A 26,039-nucleotide genomic window follows, 5' to 3' on the forward strand; every position below is an offset into this window, starting at 1 on the left:
GATACAGTTTCTGCGTTGGTCAGACGTATCAAGAACTGCAGGATAAACAATCTGCTACAGTCCTATTAGAAGTGATACACCTTACTGTCAGTGTTTGTGTTGCATGGCTGCCATCTCACATTCCCTAGGGGCTTTTATATCCTCTCTGGCTGAGATTTGCAAAGCAATGTCAGGGATTTGAATGCTCTGTTCCCATTATTGTTGCTGAGGATCTAACCCTCATGTTAGTTCTTTCTGCAGATTTGCTGTCTTCTGGCTCTGTGGTTTATGTAATCTTAGAGAAAGCCCTTAAGTGGCTATGGGAAAGCTATTTCTTAGAAACATGTTGCATACATATATACCTCAAAAGCCTGTAGAGTAACAGAGCAGGAATATAGATGATTTGAATACTAGAGACTTCAAAACAGAATCACAGAATGATAGGTCTTGGAAGGGACTTCTGAAGATCATCTAGTCCAGCCCTCCTGCCAGAGCAGGATCACCTATAGTAGGTCACACAGGAACGCGTCCAGGCGGGTTTTGAAAGTCTCCAGAGAAGGAGACTCCACAACCTCCCTGGGCAGCCTGTGCCAGTGCTCTGTCACCCTCACAGGGAAAAAGTACTGTTTCATGTTTAGGTTGAGCCTCCCATTTCTCAGTTTGTGACCATTGCCGCTTATCCTGTCACTGGATACCAATGAGAAAAAATATTTCTGAGCAAGCTGCCAGGCTGTCCAAATATAAACTATTTGGACTACTTTGGTACCATGAGCCCAGCAAAACTCCCTGACATACAAATTCACACTTGGTCTTCTCTTTCTCAGGGATGCAACTTCCTCACATTGTCCACAAGAACATCAGAAAATAATGCTGAGACAAAGACTTATGTATTGGCCCTCTACTGTCCCTATTTAACTGCTTTCAGATTAAGCATAAAAGAATTTAAGCATGAATGCAAGCCACGCAGTCTTAATTAGCCTCCAGACCAGAGAACATAACCTGGTTCCTCCTATTCGCTACTACACACAGAGCCAGCTCAGGCAAAGATTAAAATCTGACTGTGTCATTTAACCACCTTTGCAAGGCACATCTAGAACAGTTGGTGAGAATGGCTACTGCTCTGTAATGTGTTTTTTTTAGTTAATAAGTTTACATGTGTGTTCACATGTGCGTGTATGTACACACACACAAAATGTTTATGTCAATGGATGGAACAGCTACAGCATTATTTTTGACCTCATTTAACAAGGCAATGCAGTTCAGAGAACAAGTTTCAAGCCTTTGACTTACAACTCCCCTTGTTTTTAATATTGTTTTAACTGTCAAGGCTAGTAAGTCATAAATATGAGACTAATGTAATGAAGACTACCACAAACACCCACTTCTATGTTATTTCATTTTTGTCCCGTATTTAAAGTATCCATACATCTTCACACAGTTCCTTCTTCCTCACTGTCAGACACTGAGGCTCCTGAGAGTACAAAGGATTGGCACTTTCTAAACTGTACTAGTTTCTTGTTCTGTCTTGCTGAAGGATTTCTGAGGACTAACAGGAGTCACCACTTGAGAAAAAGGTTCCTGGTAATTATACTGAGATGAGCTTTGGTGTTCTGTTATGTATGTAAAATCATACAAAGACAGAGGAAAAAAAGTCTTAAAATACCTTCTCATATTGCCAAACACTCTCTCTTCTTCCCTCTCAGTATTTTCTTCATACAGTTATGCCCATTAGCCTCCAAGAATATTAATAATTTGCAATATTCCATAACACTAGAATCAGCCCACTTAAGAACGATGGTGGCAAATCTTCCTAAGAATTCTAAATCTCATTTTAAATAAGATTTAGTTTAGTTTCTGGATGCATTTAACAGTCTGAAAGACAGATCCCTACAGCAGCTGCAAGAGATGTATGTTCTGCCTCTTGTCTCTTTTCAGCCTTTCCTGGACACACACAGAAGCTTCACAACCAACCTGCACACTATCTGTGGGGAACTGCCATGGGCATGCTAAATGCATTCAAGCACATAAGGGTCTGTGGTGCCTGGAGATGATGCTGGAGTTTTGGCTTTCAAGCTAAAAACCACTTTGCTGGTACCACAGCATGTCTGCTTTAGATGCCCAGTCCTCATCGTACAAAATACTGGGACGGACATCAGAAAAAATGGTGGGGACAGTATAGGAGGGAACAATTTATGCTAGACTTCTGATAGTCTTCTAAACTTGTACAGGAAGAGGTGGTATAAATAATCTTATACTTATAACCCAAGTTAGTGTAGTCCCTCTACTGCAAAACACCTAATCAAAAGCAAGGCTGACACAGAACTGACCACAGAGCCTTACGCTCACTGTCTCTCCAAATAAAATATTTCCTTTTGACCTAAAGATTCCTTCTGAAATCTCCAAAGCAAGAGGTTGAATGGGTGCAACCCTTCTCTTGAAAATCAAACTACATCTAGTATTAACTTATATTAACTATGGCAAGGCCAAAGAATTTCCATATAACTCATTGCGCAAATAGATTTGTGTTTTCTGGGTAGTGATGGACAGTTCATTTAAACACAAAATAAACCACAAAACACATAAAACATTTCTTCCTATGCAAAAGCTAAACAACGCTCCCAAAACTTAATTTCACTAAAGGACTTTGAAACCTAATTTTCTGACTTTGCCTTGGGATTACCTGGAAATTAAAATACAATAAAAATACATCAATAAAACTTGACATATAAAAATACTATTCATATCTGAAGATGAAGAAACCATACTTCTTCTGTTCTATATCCTAACACAATCCTGCTGAGTTCAAAATGCTTAAAAAAAGGTATAAAGGACTTTGTCCCATATACTGTGGAAGCTACATGCGACAGAAACAGTAGTTGCATGCTGCCTGGTTTATTTGATATTGCTGATACTTTTGACAGGAACATTTATTAGACCATGTTAGCAATAGACAAAAGACTCCATCTAATACCCATAATTGTCTTCAGAAGACTGAGGGTATATTGCAGACATGTCAAATAAAGAAGCTATAAAAACATCCACTGCATACGATCACTTGCTACTCTCTGAGAAATTATTACAGTGATGGCTTGAGAATGATCAGAGGAAAAAAGAGGGATCATCATTTTAAAAAGAGCAAGAATGAGATCACATGCTACATGAAAAGCACGCAGAGCTGAACTGGGGTAGTCTGGCCCCAAACTCCAGGAATAAACTCCTGTCTTCACCTCTCTGCTACAGTACAGCTTGACTTGTGACCACTGATATCAGCAGATGTTTTATCACTTATTTTACAAAAGGAAAGAATCAAATGTTAAGCATCTCTTTTATGAGCATCACTAACTAATGTAGGGAGTCCACAAGTAGGCCCAGAAAAAGTAAAATACAGTTTTGCTACCAGGGTTACTACTCTCAGGGGAATAAATGCAACACTTTCACTCAGAAGAAGGCTGTTAAAACCTGATCTACAATATCTGGGTATGATTTTGTATGCTATCTGTTTTCTACATAGCCTTCTTCAAAAAAGTCTGAGGATCTGTCCTGGTTCTGGAAAGCATCCATTAGCACAGAAATAGAACCTTGTTCTTGCTATTTGCTAAAAACCAAGAAAATTCATCTGCTATGAACTATACCCACAGTTAAAACTGTATAAAGTAACAGATGTGGAAGTAACAGATGTGTTTTCCTTTCTTAAATCACAGAGGCACTCGTCTTTTTGCACTAAAATCAGGTGTCTATCTGAAGTCTGTCAGTGATCTTTGCTAAGATGCATTTGCCTTTTTGTCTGTGACATTTATAAGCAAGTTAGGCTACTCCAGCTTTATTAGCCTACAGAGACTGTTGTACCTTTCCATTCCCTGTCAACAACAAGCTGTGGCTACAGGTGACTGCCTCTTTTCTAAGTATAACCACTAGAAAAAAAAAGAACAAAGGTTAGCTGATGGAGGACAGCAAAAATGGAAGTCAGTGCATTTTGCACAATGATGGAACACCTGAAGAGGTGAATTTGTTAAAAGCCAGGCAGATTCCTAAAGATCTTCAAGACTTCTCTGGATACTTTCATTAGCTGAAAAATAAATCAATGTGCTGTGAATAGAATCCTAAGGCTACTGGAACAGTTTAATGGAAGATAAAAATCTCAGTAAAACATGGAAACCTAGAATAGTGTCATCATGTCCTAGATCATTACAGAAAACAAGAAACAAAATCTAAAACACAAAATCACAAAGGAGAGAAGGGAAGGGGAAACAATTGTTAAGCAATTCTGAAGCTACCGGGAGAAAGCCTAGGTTGGTCCTTCGCCAGTGCCAGAAGCTCTTTGTGCTAACAAAAAGAAAAGGAGTTTTCAGCAGTTCTGAAGTGTCCGGCTCTTTGGAAACAAGTGTTAGACACATAAATACTTATACTGGCCCATAGATCTAACAAGCCTTGTAGCCACAACAGCAATGTCGGAGTATGGTGATTTCATAGTCACAGGGTCCTTAGCTGCATTGGTTTAGGGTCATGGTGTGATTTCACCTCTCACTGCCTTCTAAGTAAGACCATTGACTTTTAACAACTACTTTTGTATAGCAAATACCCATTTCATTGCCAACACCAATTTGGAAACACAACACCACAGTTTTTATTTTGGGAATTGTTAATTTTGACATTCATGGGCCTCTTTCAAAACACACACAGATCAGTCAAGAAAAAAAAAGTCACTTAAACCACGACTTAGCAACGACAGCTAAAAAACAATTTCTCAGTGTACAAATAATCCACATTTAGAAACTGTGATTTCCCTCTGTGTTAAGGTACCTTCCCAATACATACCTTATGATGAGCAAAAAAAAATTTTAAAACCTCAGAAGGATTTCAGATTAGCCTAACAGTAATGTGGTCGGATCCAATCCCAAGTGTTCTATATTTTTTAAGCCAATGGAATGGCATCTTACTACTTAATTGTTCTTTAACTAAATAAATACAATTAGGTTTTCCCCTTTAATCTTTCTGAACAAGCTGAGAAATATACTTCATACCTACCCATGCATTCGTGCAATTATTGATGGGGATGTTGATGAAAGATTAGAATTTGCTGGGTGAGTTACTGACCAATGAACCTTGCCAGTGTATCCAGGGATATTTGAAGTGCTAAAGGAAAAAGTAAAAGGGGGGTAGGGGAGTGGAGAAAGGGAAAATTAAATGGCTATAGGCTTGAAATATGACTTATAGATCAGTTCTAAAATAGCTAGTGTTTATCAAAGATAGATGGGGTAAAATGTCTTCACAATATAAAAAATGGTCCTTAGAATGTCTGAACAGGCATAGCTTCATAAGCAAAATAACTTTATGATGATCTAGCTGATTATCCAACCCAAAATCTTTGGTTAGATATAGCAAGAGCGAGCTCTCTAGTGAGTTTTCCTTTTTCTTTTTTTTTTTAATTTTCCTCCAGCCATTTAGGTTGAATATCTGTATGATACGATTACAAGCAACATTTAATCTCAAAGAAAAAGTGGGATCACAGGGTTAGTATTGAGCACAAAAAGAAATTAAATACTCGTTATAAATGTGATTTAATCTTAGCTTATATTTAGGTTCCAGTTTCAAGTACGGAATTTAGGCAGAAGGCTTTAGGCCAACAGATGTGATTTCTCCTGGCTTAAAACACAAACGATTTCCCAAGTGATTCTACAATTCTCTAAATTTCCCCCCCCCCAGATTATTACAAATGTATTTACATGTATATGCAATATTAACACTGATTAGACACATCAACTTAAATTCTAGCTTGAGTACGCCGTGTGGACTGAGACAGTATGTGACACATCTTGGAAAAAGCCTTTTGTTAATTCTGCTAAGTTTTAACATGAAATTCAAAAAGTTATTTAAGGAGATGAAAGAATTCTACTTATCTGAACAACAGAAAATTCTGATAGCAGTTGCTCCAAGAGGAAGTAGAGATGCACAAAATTAAACAAAAAGAAAAGGTATTAATAGGAACTGAGAGATAATCTGTAAAGATTAAAAATAAAGAAGTATAACCCCTCAATATGACAGCTTTTTTTCAGTACAAAGTTGTTCTGAGAGTATCACCAGTACTGTTCTATGTTGACAACTCAAAATAGGACACTGCTGAATTATACATCTATCCAGACTGCTCACTGACATGGAGGTAAAAACAGCTTGTCATGAGCTCTATCCACTAAATCAGCTAAATACTTGGGGTTGTAAATCTTGCCTCCATTAGTTCTTTGTGGGTCTTCAGACCACATGAATAATAACAGTGCCTCCATTAAAATAATCTCTGAGGTATTTTTTGGTTCCCATGCACTCTGGGTAAAAATAAGCAGTTCCTTTAATTATAAAGTGCATACAACTATTAGTTTCATTACAGCTGACCAGCTAACTTCTCCACAACTAAGTTCAGCACAGAGTGCAAAACTGGACATATGTGCAAGACGTAGTTTACCAGAAAATGCTTTGACTCATGTACTAGGAAACTTGGCTGTGAAACTCCTCACCAGAATAGCAGAAATGCTGTATCTACCTAGCAGTTATTACAAAGGACTACAACAGGAGCACTGGCAGTATATGTTATGGTCTTTGCACCCACAGTTAGCATCTAGTTCTCTGTCTTATTTTGGAGCAGCCTTGCACTAACCCATACATTCACACACTGCTAAATTCCCTGGCTCATGCCCTAGTATATGACCCTCCAGAGAAGATGGCTTTCTAGAATCAGTACAGCAGTTTTGCAGCACTTTTTGAAGCTGTTACCTGTAAGGAATAGTCAAGTAGTTGGCTGAGCAAGTAATAAATCTGCTGTCTTGACAGCAGCCATGCAGGGGTGACAAGCAGGACTGAAAAATCTAGTACAGCAGTAGAACTTAATATCAGAATTGGCCAAAACTGCTTGCAGACAAATTTGCTTTTTCATGTCAAAGCAAACAAATGTTAGGTTACGTGCAAATTAAGTAACTGTAGAAAATTTCATCTGCATATGCAGAGATCCTACCGAGGGTCACAATGGATATTAGGGGCGTGTGAGTATAAGCACATGCATTCATCCAAATCTGAAAATGTGACATCACTTTGAAGGAACCACCCAGACTGCAAACAGAGTTTTATTATCCTGGTGACATGCTACATACCATGCAATAAAGAAATACCATTGCCTGCCTTCAAATTGTATGAGCATCACAGAGAAGATAAGGAGATCACAAGGAGCCCCATATTAACTTGCAACATTTTACAAGCTTGTTTGGCGTTAACTCATGTAATAACTATACAACTGTGCAGATATTTTCATGGAATCATAGAATGGTTTGGATTGGAAGAGACCTTAAAGATCATCATGTTACCAACTCCCTGCCATGGGCAGGGACACCTCTCTCCCACTATACCAGGTTGCTCAAAGCTCCAATCCAACCTGGCCTTGAACACTTCTAGGGAGGGGGCTTCCACAACTTCTCCGGGCAACATATTCCAGTGCCTCTGCATCCTCACAAAACAGATTTTTCTCCTAATACCTAATCTGAATTTGTCTTCTTTCAGCTTGAAACAGTTACCCCTCCTCCTATCACTACACTCCCTGATGGAGAGTCCCTCCTTGTCCTCCCTGTAGGCCCACTTTAAGTATTAGAAGGCCGCTATGAGGTGTCTCTAGAGCCTTCTCTTCTCCAGGCTGTTTCCCAACTGTCTCAGCCTGTCCTCATAGGGGAGGTGCTCTAACTCTTCATCATTTTCGTGGGCCTCCTCCAACATGTCTGTGTTCTTGTGTTGGGGACCCCAGAGCTGAACGCAGTACTCCAGGTGAGGTCTCATGAGAGCAGAGCAGAGGGGGAGAATCATCTCCCTTGATCTGTTGGTCACACTCATTTTTTTGATGCAGTCCAGGATGCGATTGACTTTCTGGGCTGCAAGCACACATTGCTGGCTCATATTCAGTTTTTCATCCACCACCACTCCACGTACTTCTCCGCAGGGCTGCTCTCAATCCACTCATTGCTCAACCTGTACTGGTGCTTTGTATTGCCCTCACCCAGGTGCAGGACCTCGCACTTGGCCTTGTTGCACTTGATGAAGTTTGCATAGGCCCACCTCTCAAGCTTGTCAAAGTTCCTCTGGATGGCGTCTCTCCCCTCCAGCATGTTACCCACACCACATGGCTTGGTGTTATCCTCAGACTTGCTGAGGATACACTGTCCATGTAACCAACAAAAATGTAAAATAGTCATGGTCCCAATACTGACCCCTGACTCATCACTGGTCTCCACTTGGACAGTGAACACAACTCTTTGAGTGTGATCATTCAGCCAACTCCTTGTTCACCAAGTGATCATGTGTTAAATACATGTCCTTCCAATTTAGAGACAAGGACATTGTGTGCAAGTGTCAAATGCTCTGCACAAGTCAAGGTGGATTAATAGAATTAGAATACATTATGCACTGTGAGACACCTGAGTGATAAAATCTAACCTTTAAAACTTGCAAAACTAGAAGAAAAGAGAAAAGCATCATAAATGGCCAAGCATGACCCAAAAATCAAGCCTGAGAGATGACCCAAGATGAAGACTTACTCTAGGCTGTCAGTTAGAAAAGACTGACAGAATTTGGTATATTCATAATGTGTGAAGGGTGTGGTTCTGAAAGAGAAGAGAGATGGGCAGAGAGAAGCTAAAAGTACTAGGACCGTAAGAAAGCTTACAATACAGTAAAGCAGCTGCTCTCCTGGGAACCTGCAAAGAAGATGCAAAAATATGCTGTGGTTATGTATGTGATAAAGCAGAAGAAACTGAGGTTAAAAAATACCCGTTTGGTTTTTTGTTTTTGGATCAGGCTGTCTAGCTCGTGTTTTCTCCAATGAGCAGCTAAACCAGATTGGCGCTGCTAAAGAAAACAACCAAGTGCCAGGCTACCACGGGGCAACATATGAAACTCTGTGGTTATGCTGTCGTCATCAAGCTTTCTTTGTGTAACACATCTCTCTTGTTCATACGCTTCCTTGTTATCATGCTAGCAGCTCTTATTCCTAACAGTAAGAAACATGCAGTGTTGCTAATTGAATCTGTGCCAGCTCTAAGATTTTTCAGTGGATAGTAATGATTCCAAGTGCCTCTGCTTTTTGTATCTCAGGATGTCTTTGGAAATTTTTATTTCCTGGTAGTGTTCAGGAAAAACAGCAAGGAATTAATTTAGCTGAATGCCCATACTGACATTTGGAGCTATTTGAGATGCCTTAAGGTATCCGAGATAACTCCCTGTAGCACAGAACCTGCAGGAGATCCATACCATACCGAAGCAGCAGCTGGAAGTGATAGGCTAGGGCGTCTCCAGGGCATCAGATGCCCTTGTTTGCCATGTAAATTCTATGTCAACTGTTTATATGGAACCAAAATCAAGATTCCCACAAATACTTTGTAATTATTGAAAACACTGGATTTAGCACTTCAGCTTGAGTGACTGTGGTATCCACATTCTTTTTGCAAAAAATTCTGACTAGTGAAAGCTATCCAGTAGATTACCTTGCCCTTATGAGCAAAGAGTTCCTAATATCTTACTCTTTCTTAGAAACTCTGTTGCACAAATCTCTTAGAACTACATCAAGGGAATTAAGTCATTAACTACCTTTTTTTGTTACTGTAATTATAAGACAGGCCTCTTGGGTCACACTCACAGTACATAAGACTCCCTAATTGGCTTCCCTCTCAAATTCCCTTCCAGAAAGACTGACATTTCACATATTTGGTGGCCCTTTCACCCCATGATCCTACTTGCCAAGCAGAATAACCTGTGGTAAAAATGCCTCAGATGCGATCCTACATCAGCAGACTCAATGCTTAGTCTCTTGTGTTGGGAAAGAACATACCTGTGAGAACTTGTGAAGTCAAAACAAGGTGCCCCATGCAGAGAGAGGAGTGGGACCAACAGGAGTTTTCAACAGAGCATTCTGGATTGCATTTCATACACTTACACCTCAGTCATCAAAGCGGGATAGGTAATGGGTATTTACAAATTGATTTGGTAAACAGATAAAAACATCAAAATGGTAATTCCACAGAAATATTTTGTATCATGTTGTACTGGAACATTTTGTTTCTACAACTTCAAACTATTTTACTCCGCTTCCCGCTTTTTCAACCCCTCTTTTTAGTACAAAGCAATGTTTTTTCAGAAACAAGACAACATTTCAAACCAGTAATACAATCTCATTTGGAAAATATCAAAGTAGGATATTTCAGTGTCCCCCCCACCTTTAAACTCTGAATGACTCAAACTGGTAAAATCACTAAGAAGGCATACATGGTGGACAAGCTGCCAGTTTCTGAAAAGATACATTATGGGAAAGCTCTTTGGCAGCTCATGAAAATGACTACACAAGGTGCAAGGCAGTGGAGGGTCCTGTCCCCAGCTAATTGTGGCCTGTGAGGTTTCTGTGGTAGCTTGAAATGATAAGGGACGCATGCACACAGTCAGCTCGAAGCTGACTACACTGAAAAAATGTGACTGAAGTCACTACAGACATAGTGATGCAATAATAGCATTTTACCCAACGTGTTTGAGAACCCAGGAATAAAGGGTAGTTTCACAGAGCAGTTCTGTGTGAGAGTTGCAGGACTCTAAAAGCTTAGAACTTGATATTAATAGAAATTGTATGTATTAAAGTTCCCATTTCAATCAACTGCTTCCAGAAATGGATTTTGGTCACATCCTGTCCTCTCTCCGACACAGACAACCTCTATGACCTTGGACAAGTCACTTCTGGCTCCTCAGTCTTTATCTTTCAAAAACTAATACTACAGTCTATCAGTGTTGTGACAATGAATTAGTGGATGATTCAAAAGTGCTGTTAAGTAAATAACACTTTGTTGGAAGGCATATGTATTGTGTAAGCACTGCCCTCTACTGAGTATTATGAGAGCTGATAAATTATGAGTGACTTGCAAGACACCGACAGATTTTTACTTAATTCTGGAGGCAGAGGCTTTTAACGTGGAACAAGCAAACATCTCTGTCTTAACTGCTTTTGTCAAATTTCAAGCAGGAGGTTCCAATAAGTACCATAGTGAAAATCCAGAATTTGCTGTGCTAGAATGCAAAAGGACACAAAAGAGAAAAGCAGCGAGATACAACACTTGATTGATATGAACTGTTGCCACGGCCATACTGTTACTACAGTAAGTACCGCTAACTCACTGAGGGTGTAAGGGAGTTCTAACTATGCCAAGGAATGTTATTTGAGTCTGACAGAGTGAGCATTTGCCAGAGCCCTGCCCACGAATGCTACAGAGGAAATCCCCATCACGAGCATAGGAGGCTTTTTTTCCATTGAGCCTTAAAACACCTGCAGAACTAAAATACCGCATAGAGCATAATGTTGCTTCAGCAGCTGATTGGGGAAGAAGTCAACAAAGGAAAGAACTAGTGACTAGGGTTGGAGGATGATTATATAAAATTACATACCTTTAAAGATATATAGAAGAGAACAGCAGATGATTATTTTGGGAATCCATATGATGCACTAAAAGCAGGCCCTCTAGGTTTTTCAAATTATTAGGTTCAAAATGCACTTCTTATTCAGAACTTTTTTTCAAAGTAGTTGTTAATAACAAGAAAGAATGAATTCGGTTATTACTTATTTTCACTTATTAATAACAGAGAGCCTCTCAAAAGAGCCCAGAGAATTTAGCAGTCTGAGCCTTCCTGGAGGTGACTGTAGAGGTGCTGCAAAGTTTCCTGCCCTGTGTAACTTGCCCAGGGTAGCTGAAAATACAGTGTTTCTTCAGAATTCAGACTGTTCTCTTCCTTGACACACACTTGGGTTGGAGCAGCAATGACAAGCAGAGGATCAGATTTTTAAAAGTGCTCAGCATCTAAAAGTTTCATTGTGGTGTTTGTGGCCAGATTTTCACAGGAGCTTACAATCAATGTGCACTTAGAATGCGAGCTCTTTGAGAATTCTGGTTTTCATGTGTGGTTGCTGAGCTATTTTTGAAAGACCATCTGGCTGCATAAAATTACTCTTTTGCTCTCAGTTGCTTCTCTACCTAGTATATGGTTAGCTACGTGACATATACAACCAAATACAGCATTCATCTTCCATAAATAATAAGTATTACAGTTAATATCAAGTCAGTAAGAACAAATAAAAAATACCCAAGGGAAATAGACATAATCAAGTCAGAGTTCAAAGTCTTTTAAAACAAATTGCAGATGCCTCAGTTTTACAAAGTATATGAATAGATACTCAATTCTATCCCTGTTCAGGAAACCTTGTTAAGCAGATACATTTAACTCACTGATTCCAAAGGCATTTACACTTCATGGGTTTGAAAGAAAAGAAAGTAAATACAGGAAAAGAGTTTAAAGTAGGCAGACAAGTAGAAAAAGTAGGAAAATAAACAGAAGAAAAAATGCACAAAAAAATTAGTAAATCTAAAAATACAAACGATACTTGAGTCAAAAAATACAACTAAAGATACTCGAGTCACTGGATAATTGTTGTCCAGTACACCTAACAAAATTACAGAAGCAATTCTGTAACTGCATTCAGTTTGGAACCTCACTAGTTAGAGGCATAGAAAGATGAGATTTAAGCCTCAGACTCTGTGCTCTGACAACGTAGTCCACTCGATGGAGCACTGAGCTGTAAAAAGAGATCATGGTAATTTTTAAAAAAGATTGAGAGATCTGTTGGTGAAGGACTGCATTACAAAGTGATTTTCAGAGTGCTCTTTCACAACAACTTCCTAATTTTTTTACCGGCTTTTTCTTTTTTCTATATCACCCTTGGCAAAGAAATGACTGAAGATTCCACCTTTTAAGCATACATTGCAACATAAGAAAGGATTAAAGAGAAGAATAAGTTCACCCCAAAGCAAATTCATGAGTGCATGCAAATCTCAAGAATATTAAGAGTGATGCTACATTTCAGCACTGAAACAGACCTCAATAGATGATGTAACTGATCCCTTTCCCTGAAGATAGGCTTAAATGAAAGCCTGGAAGAGAATGAGAGGAACTGAATCACCATCTAGCATCTTTGGTCAAGTGCGAAGATGAAGAACTTGACTTCCAGAGGTCTACGGGGGAAATGTCCACTGATCATCCTACACTGCCACCAGATCACAAACAGTTGTGATTTATAAGTTCAGATTCATTAATTCAGCACTTAGAAACAAATCATAACACTTATGACATGGCCTTTTCACATGTTGTAAAGGCTCCCACAGCTATTCCATGTCTGAACCACAGAGAAAATCTGGATAAAAGATTTCTTAATTCATAAGACTTCATTTCTGTATAAGCCTAGCTTTTAATAACAATGGCCATCATTTTGTGCTAATTATTATTTTTAAAACGAAGTTTCAAAGCACTATCTCAATAGCTTAAACATCAGAGTTTGATAAAAAAAGCAAATTAAAAAATGGCAGAGGCTAAGGCTCAGGATACAAGAAGTTTAATTCCTAAATGTGCTACTCATTTCCAGCGGAATTTGTCAACCACTAAGTCACACTGCACCTGGATTCCCATCTGTAAAACTTCCAAACTGCAAGGCAAGGACTTTAGAGTATTATCTACAATACTAGGCAAATGCATAGCAGCTTTACATGACACCAATCTTGTACTTTGAGGCTCAACTGCAGCATAAGTCATGTCTTTTATCTTTTTTTCTAAATCCTTAAGAAAAAAAAAACAAAAACAGAAGATGGTTTCCTGTTCTGCCAAAAGGAAGAGAGGTGAGTGCAAGGGTAACATACAAAAGCTGCCCAGGTTCACCACTCTTCCTGTTTGTCTTTACATGACAGATGACTCTCAGCTATGCTATTAATTTGAATGCATGGTCTGGGGAAGAATTGTTGCTCTGGAGTAATGGCTTAGCAGTGATGCTGTTGCCCAAGTGGTAGAACCAGAAAGCACAACTGCTAGTCCATCAAAGACTGAAAATGACTACCTACAAAGATTTTTACTGACTTTCAAAGCATATCATACCCAAAGCATATCGTATCATAGCATATCATATCATTTCCAGCATACCTAAGCTGGAAGGGACCTTAGAGATCATTTTAATCCAGCCTCCCTGCAGCCAGGGACGCCACCTCTCAACTAGATCAGGCAACACACGGGGACCGAACGGGAATCTAGGCTTCTAAATCCAAACCATATACCTAACTTCTCCAAGATTTTGGCGGGAGTCTAGCAGCCTTAATACATCTTTCCAGAACTACTGGCAAACACACAAAGTGGAACAAAAAATTACAGGGATCACTTTTATATCTTCTCTCTTCTGCTTAAAAATTAAGCAATGTTTATGTCTGACAATCAGAGGCAGAGAATAAATACAAAAAAAATATTTCATGTGGAATTGAATTTTTCACAGCTTTGAGATGTCAGAATCTTTTGGGTTACCAGAAATCAATGAAACCCATAGTCTCACTCACTAAAACACAGGAAAACAACATGGAGAATACTGGAGAAGGTAATACAGAACCTGTTGCTCAAACTTACAAATCCATCATGATACCATACCCTGCAAATAGCTCCAAGCAAGATGTCTGTCTGCAGGACAGTGTACACATCAGCTCCTATTCTTCAAAGCTCTACGGCAACAGCAGTATGACATGGTTAACTAAGTTAGCTCTGCTAACTTCCCTGCAAACTCAGAAATCTCTGTTCAGCACTTTTTAAAGCACATTCCTCCATAATCATTTAACAGTATTTTCTGTTCTAATTCAAGCAGAAGCTAAAAGTTAGATGAAGGCTGTGAGAAATCAGATGACTTGTGCAGGAGATGAGATGCATTGTGTACATAAAAGCTTTGTATTAATATGTTTGATTGCAATAACATGAGTCAAATGTGACCATCTTACAATGCTTAGCACTTTATCTGTGAACCTGTTGTAATGAGTAAGGCTATGTGAAGAATATTGTGCTGTTCTCCACATGTGTGTGTGACAGCATTTGACACATTGCAAAAGGATATGCATTTTCCATGAAACTGATGTAAGAAACAGAAATGAACAGATCTAACGTGGAGCTCAAAAATTCCAGCTACTTTCAAGGCAGCTCTCAGCAACAAGGAATGTTTAGCACACACTCTGCCATACATGAGCAAGGCCCAGAATTATGCCTTTTCTTCACAACAGGGAGCGCAATATTTTTATAGCATCTCTCCCTCTGCTTTCTCCAGTATGAAGTAACCCTTAATGTGGACTGTGTAAGACCACTGGAAGGCCTGAAAGTAAAGGCCTATGCAAAGAAAAATATCTGATTAAGTAAACAGAACAGTTTTATCTTTTATCCCTTTTAGTTCTTCTACTGCCTTACTATCTCAAAAGTTTGCAAGTAAGTGCTTAATATCAGCTCAAGCTACTAGAGAAGACTTTAGAAAAGGCTTAAAGTGAAAACCTTTGCATTTCCAAGTCTCTGATCTAGCTAGAATCAACACATTTTTAACGGCATTCACGGAGCTTTTGCAAACTCAAAGGCCATCTAGCGACTAAAGTTAAAAATCACACGTTCTGAACATGACGATATTCAACTCATATTACCCATCAGTGGCACACGCACTTCTACCCAACAGATCTTTTCATTAATACTAGAGAACAGGAAGCATTTGAAGTAGGAAAGTATGGCATAATTTCAAAATATAGTTCATCTGGAAGCAAGGACTCTATTCAGAATGTTATCAGCAGAAATTCCTGGTACATGTCAAGCTCAGAACCTTCTCTTTCATGTCCTCCCCATTTGACCCTTAAATACGACACAAATCTGTGTCCTGCTGCTGGGCATTTACAGGACTGCCTGCGTGAAGTAGTCTCAGCATCATTAGGACCCATGAGTCAGGTGTTTTGGGGTATGATCTAGCAGATGGGCTCAGACTACCTTCTTACACGACCTTTCTCAATTGAGAAAAAAGTAAAAGCACCTCTGAATTCTTAAAAGTTGGTTGCGCACTTAGTCTAGCAAGATTAACAGCAGGAGGGAGAGTATACTCTGATTTCCATCCCAGTCTACATCAGAGCCTGCTGATTGTGAAGAATTCATTATACCAAGGCAGTGTATTGCACTGGTGCTACCACAGGCAGCTTTTACTTCCCAGAATGGACACACTAAGGGTAACTTTGGGTCCAAAAGTCAATTATTGTCAGTCCTTTATGCCCATTCTGTGCTAGATGGATGGCAGGGTCACCTGGGCCACAGAGCAAATCCTGGATGGAAAAAACTCCTAATCAACATTTCTGATTGAAAAGCTTGATGCATGGTGTTAGGAGCCTAATTTCCCTGAAACTGTAACACTAATACAATACAATAAAGAATGAGGCCTTAATACTCTATGACAAATTCACACCTAGTCAAAACAGGATGCTTTTAGGCTTATCACAGCACAAATAGATGGATAAAACCTGTTATACCATCATCTTAGCAGACGTCAATCTGCTCATTTCTGCTCTGTGATTTTGTATCAGCTTCCTTGACTTTTATATATCTAAGCTGAATGGTCCATTAGATTATACAGACCTACAGTGACTACTGTAGGCATTTATGACTATAGACCATTTATTACTGACTCAGTTATTAAAAAAGACTCCTTAAATTCAACCTCAAATCTGGAAGTCAACTATGCTTCCTGTGTTAAACAGACTTTATTCAAGTTAGTACAAATAGTAAGGAGTGGTGTCCACATTTTTTTCATTCATTTGGCTCAAGACCAGATCTTTAAGTGTTCTTCCCCCTTCCCAAGTAACAAGAACTCAAGAGGTAGTGCCCAAATCATGCTATTAACAAACATACTGTGCAATGCTTGTGTAGCAAGGCTTTGAAGTTCATACATGGTTAAGCGAGATAAAGTCTACACAGCCATTGTCAATTGCTTCAAAATTTACCACACCAACACAGACACTGTTCAAATAGAAAGGAAATCAAAGATATGTACATTATTCATAAGACAGCTGGTGGACGCAGCTGAACTATATACTGCATGCTCCCAAATTCTAGTTATTTATTAAAATGGTCCACAAGAAAAACCACGGAGGTGAACTGCCCTGTGTACTTGGCATGTCCCAAGATGAAAACAATAATCTGTTGAACTTGCAGCATGTAACAAATGACATCTCTTGTACATATATGCAGAGAGAAGGCTTGGGAATAATAGAAATAAGATAGAAGTGTCACCTCTTGTCCTTTTGGCTGCACCCATGATCATACTGGGATACTCTTCCAAAGAGGATAATAACAGATCCTGATTTCTAGTTTGCAGGTAAAAGGCTGGAGTCACCCACAAGCAGAAGAGACTCAGCACACACACTCTCCCTTAGCATCAAAAAACACCTTCAGATTAGATAACATAGTCCATCTACAACTCTTGCTTCAGAAAATGAGATATGTATTGCTTGGGCTTAATCAAAAATGTAGAAAGTAGAAGCAATGCAGGGACATTATACTTACATATACAAAAGCATATGACAGGTTTGAGAGCTTTGGCTTACCCTGTTAAAGACAAAACAGATCAATCTTTTTTTTTTTTTTTTTCCACCAGACAAAGTGTTCTAGTAGAATATTTATGAAGTCCCAAAAGAGAGGTGGTGACAAGTCAAAGTTTTGCTCTTGGAATGATTCAATGCTCATTTGAATTTGGTACAAAGACCATGGTAAATGATTAGGTTGGCATATATGCTAAGTGGCCCAGTTCAGCAGACAGAATTTTGTCTTTTGATCTTCATGCTCAGATACAGGGACTTCAGTCAACTTCCACAGATGGTATAAGCAAGTTTTCTTTAAAAATGGACTGCTTCTCTATTGCTATGCTTCTCTCATTCCATTCTTGAGAAAAATGGGACAATTTAGCATCAGGTCTGAATTTCTCTCTTGGTCTGTCCCTGCAAGCTGCCCTCACTGTCCACATTTATATTCCTTTGAAAGAGCAACATTCAATAAACCATAATGGTAGCATTTTCTTTCTCCTACTCTGTAGAGGTATCTGTCTCTTCCGTTGTATGCCCAGCTGTGCCCAGTAGCACAACTGTTCACCAGCTTCGCTCAAGCAAACCTGCTGGCTCATGGCTTGGAAAGTTCTAGTTTTCCTGTGTTGCTTTGACCAACCTTTCCTTCCTCATCTCTACTTGGCTCTTATTTGAGGCCTTCTGAATCTCTTGTCACCCTTTACTGGGCTCATCTAAAATGTTTCACTCTGAGATGGAATAGGAATGGGAGCAGAACAAAGAACGAAGAAAAGGCACTGATGCACAGGTGATTGTTTTGGATTCTCTGAAGAGCAGATAAAACCTTGAGTCTGTACATGTATATTATTACCATGATAACCCTAATGACCTTTTTCATAAAAGTCATATCTTAATGAAAATATCAGATGTATGAAATCATGACAATCATTCACATTACAGACTTCTTGTTCTGCTTTTTATATTTAGCTCTCTCACAGGTGAAGCATGTTAAGAGTATACTTTTCATATAAATATTTTAACTTCTCTAGTTAGAGAACGCTGCTGAATTTGATCTTCTGAAATAATTAACTCTACATAGACTTCTTAAAGGGAGTATTCAAAGGATCAGAGAAATTAAACTTACAAATGAACAGGTCTCTGTGAAAAGGTAAAATATTTTGTCTGAAATCTGTCTTAGAAGCTTCCAACAACCTACAACTATAACTAGATGCTTCTTATGAGGCAATATGACCTAATTAATTTGGCTTAACAGATTTTCATGTAGCAATCAATTGCAGGACTGAATTTTAGTTCAGTAAAAAATAATTATTACAGCTAATAAACACAAGTAAACTAGCTTAATAGAGGATGTGTTATGGTACAGCATCACTCCTATGGACCAATTTTTCGACAATATCCGTGTTCTCTCTTTTGGTACTGTACCAAAGGGATGTTAAAAAAACCCCCACAAAATCATTTGAGGCTATTACTGGAGTGTGTTCATGATTTAAAATGCTCACTTAGGACTGTTCTTATACAAAAAACATTGCTGTGGGTTTATGTGTATGAGCTACACTAAATTTAGGCTACATTTCACTAGGAAAACCTAAATCTAGTTGGCAAGAAATTGTTCATTGACTTGGTGATGGCACTGGTAGCTAGATAATAAGGAATTACGTGACAAAGAAGGATGAAGAAAATAAGGGTGTATATTTCCAGTTTAAAGGCAAGCAAAAAGCCTAGAATTGTATATTGTTTGTTGGGGAACAAGTAGTTATGGTACAATTTCACAAGATTATCTTTAAAACTGTCTCATTAAAGAGGTAGTTTATCTTCCAATCAGCTTACAGTGATGATGGGATTTATTTTGTCCGAGTCTGAATAATCAGTTAAGACAAGACATAAACAGAGATTAGACACCAGTCATATCATGCCTGTGACAGGCATTGAAGACAAATGTATAGAATGCCCTTTCGGAAACTCCAGTTTCTCTTCACTGCCTGTAGAGGAAGTATAGATGAAGGCACAGATTGGATGCAAGCTTTCAGATAACTAAAGCTTATGAGACAGATCCTGTGCTAAATGCTGTTAAAAGCCAGAAGTTCTGAGTGAGAGAAAAATTGTAGTCTTATATGTTCAGCTACCTAAAGGTGCAGAATAGCAAAAATAAGATGAAAAAATGCAACAAAGCACAAGAAAAAAACTTTTAAAAAGAAATGGTGTCTCACTTTCAGTATTTAACTTGTAGAAATAGTCCCTTGCTTTTTCTTCTCTCCACCTTGCAGAAGGATCATTTAATTCCTAAGAGAAATCAAACACACGGCTGAAAGTAATGTTATCATATATGATAGTATGGTTGCTTGTATAAAGAGTGAACTGTACATATCCACATTTTCCTAGTTTACTATCTTCTTTTACATCAAAATGTGAAACATGCGATTTTACATACTGCTCTAGCCAGCACTGGAGACCCAGAACAGTTCTATTTTTGAAGACTTTTACTCAGGAAGGAAAGGGCAATATAGTGAATACAACTAGTAGAATGTCCTTGCCTCTCTACACCTCAAAATGTAGCTTTCCTTTTGCTATATTATTTATAAAATAGCACAGCAAATGCATTCTGCAAGTCTGTCATGTATGCCTGATGTGTCTGTATGATGTTCATTGCTACGGAATAAGTCCAGCTTAAAGAATTATTTAAGCATGTGCAACAGTTTAATGACTATGAATGGTCTCATCAGCGTAGAAGGATGAAGAATGCCATTTACATTTTCAGTGTGGGAAATACTTAATTAGACTCAGGCTCTGGAACCATTGATTTTTTAAAAATTTATTTCTTTGTGACTTGCACCAAATAAGGAAGTGGCTAAGTATTAAACATATGAGTATTTATACTAAGTACGAGAGTTTGGTATCTTCTGTACATTCTGGTATTTTTGCTCTGTCTCTAGTTACACACAACAGACTTTAGCAGTGCCAGTCTTACACTACAGCCTAAATTCCTTAAGCAGAGTAACAGTACAAAAAAGAGTTATTGGAACAATAGCCACTATTAAAATTTGGTCATGCTAACATACAGCTACCTGAAATATAGCACTTATTTCAACATAATTAGATGAAGAAATGAAAAAGTCACTCACTACTGTAATCACTGAGAAAGTATATTGAATGGAAAGTAGACTAGAAACAAAATGATTTCCTTTCTGTCACTACCAGAAGAGCACCAGACACTTGCCTTGAGATCGGGATCCATACAAAACAAAAATACGGTTTTGGTCAGGTAGAGCAGGAGCAACTTTCACTGAAGTTCTCCAGCCTGCAAGAAAAGGCTTTCTACTGTGTTAATTTGCAGCCATCCTTACTGTTTTAAACTGGATGAAGTCAATTCGTGGTTTCCCATAAAAATCAATGCAACACTACTCAGTTACCTGTTACCACTCTAAACTACAGAATTCCAGAAAAAAAAATAAGATCAAATTACGTGAAAGATGGAAGTGATAAATGATATCACAATATATATTGCTATGGCTTGGCCTACATCACATAGTCATGTACAGTACTAACTATATAAAGAAAAGTATCCAAATCATCAAACACAATAATAAAAAATATGCTAATTCAACCCAAGGTAGTAATTATATATTGCATTTCTACAGTTAGATAATTTTTGCCAACCTTAAAAGCAATAAACCATCTGTTTCATGAGCAGTAGGTGACTGATTCTCTAAATATGTTTCTCTCATCCTCCCAACATCATATTCCAACAATTGGAGCTCTCCACAACCGGCTTCCATGAGTCAGACTTACCCACCAAGATGCCATATTTTACAGTTACTGTAGAGTTGTGTATGTGCTGGTTTGCAACCCAGTACAAAGATTCTGATAAACTGAGCTGCTGCCAGACAGAAAGATGTTATAATGTCCAAATTCCAGTTCCCTCAAGAGGAACACTGATTTATGTCTTTCCTCTCCTCAGACTTCAAAAACCTTTTAGGGGTTATCCTCAAGATGTTTATTTCTCTGTCAACTTTGGCAGAAATTGGTCAATGTAATTAAAAGTTACTAGGGAAGAATGAATAAATGAATAAACAGGATGAATGCAAACTTGTCTCCTTAAGGAATCAGGATAAACCCTACAAAATACCTTAAGAAATGTACGAGAGTATCATCTAAACTTCTGTGCAATTAATTAGCGTAATGATTTTGGTGACTTTCAAAAAAGGTTTATTTCTAAATACACTTTGTTATACTGTAGTAAAAGGGGTAAGCAGCCACACAACCATCACACCACTCCCTCTATGAACACTGGAAACTATTATTTAGTATCAAGAATGTAGTATCTTAGTTTTCAACTCGGTTTTTACTCCCAGTGCACTACAAATCTCTAATATAAAATTAGTACTTGCAGAACTAATCACTCCCTCAAAGTCTAAAAAAAATAATAAAAAAACCACAGCTTTCAGTAGGAGACTAGGTTTACTACCCTAACACTATATGTAGATGATGAAATAACATGAACTATTTTTTAAAAAGAGCTTTTTTGTACAGTGTGATACAACTTTAAGTTACTACTTTTGAAAAGCTTCACAGAATGTGTAGATATTTGCACTTTGAAGGATTTTCAAATTAAATCACTCTCCAATTAAAAAAAATATTTTGGAATGCGTCTCTTAAGCAGGTAACATGCAGGTAACAGGTTAAGATGGTAAATAAATTTATATTGGAAAGACATGCACAACAAAAGAAGCAATGGAGAAACAGCAATGTTAATGAATAAAGAAAGCACTGCTCTCTTATCAGGCAAGTGAAAAACAAATGCATGTGGAAATACATAACTTTAGGAATGATAAATAATTGAATCCTTAGTGAAACCACAATTGACTCATTCAACAGCACTCAGCCCTCAAAGAAATTATGTGGGTTTTAGGCATTATGTCTAGATGACATACCAGCTTACTAGGCAGTATGCTATTACACAATTAATTATATTACAGGTAATTATTTAACAGCACAAATATTCTTGAGCCTACTCTAGGCCATTTTTCATTCTTAGTTGACACTGTTTATGTCCTACAATAGTTATGAGCTATGCATGTTACTTATGAGTGTCTTTAATTTGATGGTTTTCAAGTTGCACATTTTTTTGCTCTTTGCTTCGCATGCTGCTGCCTCTAATCTGTCTTCTTTCTTTTTCTGCAGGCAGGTAAAGGGTTTTTTCTCACTAAGTACCTATGTTACAAACTGAGGCTGCACCAGCATTGCCTACTGTCATTTTGTATTATTATCTGAAAGATAGAAAAGGCTGGAATCCTACTTTGATATGCCTCACAGTCAATGTGCTACTTAATTCTGGATTACTCCTTAATAATTACTTCTCCAGTGTAATGATTAGTCTGGAGAAAATGCTTCTTGCTTCAGGAGAGGAAGTACTGGGAAAGGAACTTCTCCTATACAAAACCCATTGGGAAATTAGTATAATGCAACCACAACTGTTTCAGCAAGTTCTGCACAAAATTCTTCAACAGAGCTTCTTAAAGTAACAACAGAATTAATTTCATCACACAGATAAATAATTGATTAGAAGATCAGAGAAAGAAGAAAGGGTTAAATGATCAATTTTCCAGGTAGGTGGACATCACTGGTAGAGACCTGAAGAAACCTATCTGGGTTTAGGACTTTGTTTCTTAACATCTTAAGAAATAACCTGGAAATAGAAGGTTGGAAGTTAAGTGATGCTTTGAAAAAGCAAATGGCTCTATTCTTGAAGGCCAATCTATGGATCCATGCCTACTACCTATAAACATATCTCCTGGTCACAAATCCCCGTGTCAACAAACCATTACCTGACAGGAAAATATGTGGAGGAAGTATGCTGACATTATTTGTTAAGTATCTACAGTCTTCAGTGTAATATTGGACTAGTGGAGCTTTTGGACAAATCCAAATACAGCCACACTAGTAGTGGCGTAATTGCTTATTTCTTACAGAAAAGAGTTACTATGAAGTCTATAGGTAAACTCTACACTGTCTCTCATTTCCTGGTTTTGGAATAAAACCCCGTGTCTACAGATGTGCCAGTTTCCAACCGGGGCAAGAATTCGTGTCTGGTCCTTATCAGACTTATCAAATATCCTGGTTCCTTTGCAATCACTGTACCCATCTCCGTGTTAAGCCATACAAAATAGAATAATAATTACAAACTGGATACAAGGGCTTTGTCACCAGGCTTCCAGATACAAATATACCCGCACAGTCAAATTCTGAGGTCTTACTAAAGCAATGTTCTAAGAAATGCCTGCCCTCATCTACAAGCATATTGCTCAAGTTCCAGTAAAATTTTGTTCTAGCTCTATGAAAATAGTGGAATTGGCTCAATATTTATATTTGAAAAAAAAATCAAACAGAAAAAACCCCCATTGCTTACTGCTAACTATACACACTTTTTGAAGCCCTGGGTAGATAGTTCTGCTTTCCAGAATTTCCATCGGACAATTCTGAATTGTAATCAGCAACCAATTTTCCTTCACTTTAAAAAGAGTGAATTTCCATTTTGATGCTGTAATCAACACAAAATGATCAACTTCTACTTCTTGGTTTTCACACTGATATAAAAACAAAGGGTAATAGGTACGTTGACCAATATGTGATGGCAGTCCTAAAGAATTTGTGTTCTCCAATTAACTAGACACTGGAGTAGGTCTTTAAATGCACTGCACTGCAACTTGTCAGGAAATGACAAGGAAAAGACACACAAATATCTAGGGGATTTTCTAAGTCTAGAGTGACTTGTTATTTTGCTTTCCATTGAAACATGTGCTCACAATTTACATAAAGCTTCACAACTTACATAAATAGATTTTTAAAACATTATTTACCTTCAAAGATTTTTATGGGTTTTTTTTTAGCATTAGCTCATTAGACTTTGATGACCGGTACCTTTTTGCTTTAGCATGGACAATGAATGATACAAAACCTCTACTGAAGTTGTTATATTCAGTTCAAATATTCAGTGCAATTCATTTTATAAGGTTGCTCTTTCAGGACCTTGGGGGATGGAGTTCAGAAATTTATTTGGTAAGCATCACCAATATCTTTGGAGATTAAGAAATAAAAATCATAGTTTGCTTTGCCACTGAGTTGTGCCCTGACAGAAGCAGCTGACACAGCCCTGGCAGCTCCACCTTCTGTCCTGTTAGGTTTCCTCCAGGAGGATCATCTACCTCCTGCAGGCAGGCTGGACTTTCCTTCCTGGGATGGTGACATGCTAGTGAGGTTTCATCTCACTGTTTTCTACCAGAGATTCAATAGCTCTTCCAACATTGGGCTGCAGGTCAGCATCTTCTCCTGGACTCACAAAACCTGAGCAAAAAGTTTAGGGCTGAGCTGGCCACTAAACTGTGATAGACACTCCCTGTGATCCCTCCACCACCCTCCCAGGGGAAGATAACAGGGGAACTGTGGAGAGACACTTTGAGGTTGAAAGAAACTTGAACGAGTATACTGAAAAAGAAAATAACACTTGGAGTAACAATAAAGATATTGAACTGTATACAGATACTACACATTCATGCATATATAGTCAAAGATACAAAAGAATATGTTAATATGGAACTTACACCTTCCAGATGATCATTAGGTCCTGAGGAGAAAGTCCCAGACTAGACTCAGCAGCAGATGGGAGCACCCGAGTCCCGAGTCCTGATGATAGCACAGAAAACAAAACAAAACCCTCAAAACCAGAAAAGAAGCTGTGCCTCTCTCACCCAGCAAGGCAGGAAAAAACAGCATGCCCCAACAAATGGTGCTCTGGAACACCAGCAGCACCAGGAGATAAGAGAAACAGCCAACAGGAATCCTCACAACACAGAAGGCACTAAAACCCCCCCAGGTTTTCTTAAAGGCCCTTACATACTGAGCACCATGGGAAGGAACACCATGACTGGTCTATTTGGGTCACCAGACCCATCCTCTCTTCCCCACAGGCATAGTGTGCTTGCCCCCATGCCAGGAGCCCCAGAGAACTTTTATCCCGGAGTTCTTAATCTAGGACAGCACATTATCCTGATGTGGGAATAAAGGGTAATTAGGCCCTACTGGATAGGTGAATGGATTGAATTCAAGGAAAGAATTACTATTTTTCTCCTCAAAGCTGGCAAAGCTGTATCTGTTCTCAGGACCTCTCAGAACAGGCATGCACATCTTTAACAGACTTCGATACAGTGGGCGATCCATCTTGTGAACTGGTTCAGCTGACAAGGTGGGTTTTCTAAAGGCATTTGCCTGCCTTCCAGCTCCATAGGAAGCCACAGTCATTCTCTTCTATCATCCTTATGTGGCAGTAAACTTAAAATATTCCACCTGCTCCTGTTTTCTCCTGAAATCCCAGCCAACAAAACACAGTAAAACTAGAGGTCATCCTCCAGAAGATCAGTGCATAGAAACCATGAAGAGCAAGGCAATGGTTTATGCAATGAATTTTTTCCTGAAAAGAGATTTATCAAGTATGGTAAAAAAAGAACAGAGCCATTGAATGAGCAGAGATATTTTTTGTTGCTTGCTCAAGACCATCTTACAATGAAATGTCTCCTGGTGTGAAACAACGCTCATCCATACCACAGTAATCTAGTCCTTCAA

General features: G+C 38.5%; 1 protein-coding gene across 1 annotated transcript; it reads right to left on the reverse strand.

The window, feature by feature from the left end:
- Positions 1–1,487: 1,487 nt before the first annotated feature.
- Positions 1,488–25,718, reverse strand: LOC104273364 (chromosome unknown open reading frame, human C7orf72; the record flags this gene model as incomplete). Its single annotated transcript, XM_009868682.1, is given in 12 exon segments — positions 1,488–1,589; positions 4,994–5,112; positions 16,759–16,866; positions 17,413–17,454; positions 18,550–18,617; positions 19,254–19,282; positions 19,634–19,706; positions 20,641–20,671; positions 20,673–20,721; positions 24,536–24,578; positions 24,580–24,795; positions 25,461–25,718. Coding segments are annotated over 12 exon segments (1,138 nt in total), but the record flags the coding sequence as incomplete, so codon positions are not given.
- Positions 25,719–26,039: the final 321 nt, after the last annotated feature.

The sequence above is a fragment of the Apaloderma vittatum genome, unplaced genomic scaffold, assembly GCF_000703405.1.
Source record: "Apaloderma vittatum isolate BGI_N311 unplaced genomic scaffold, ASM70340v1 scaffold8424, whole genome shotgun sequence".
NCBI classification, from domain to species: domain Eukaryota; kingdom Metazoa; phylum Chordata; class Aves; order Trogoniformes; family Trogonidae; genus Apaloderma; species Apaloderma vittatum.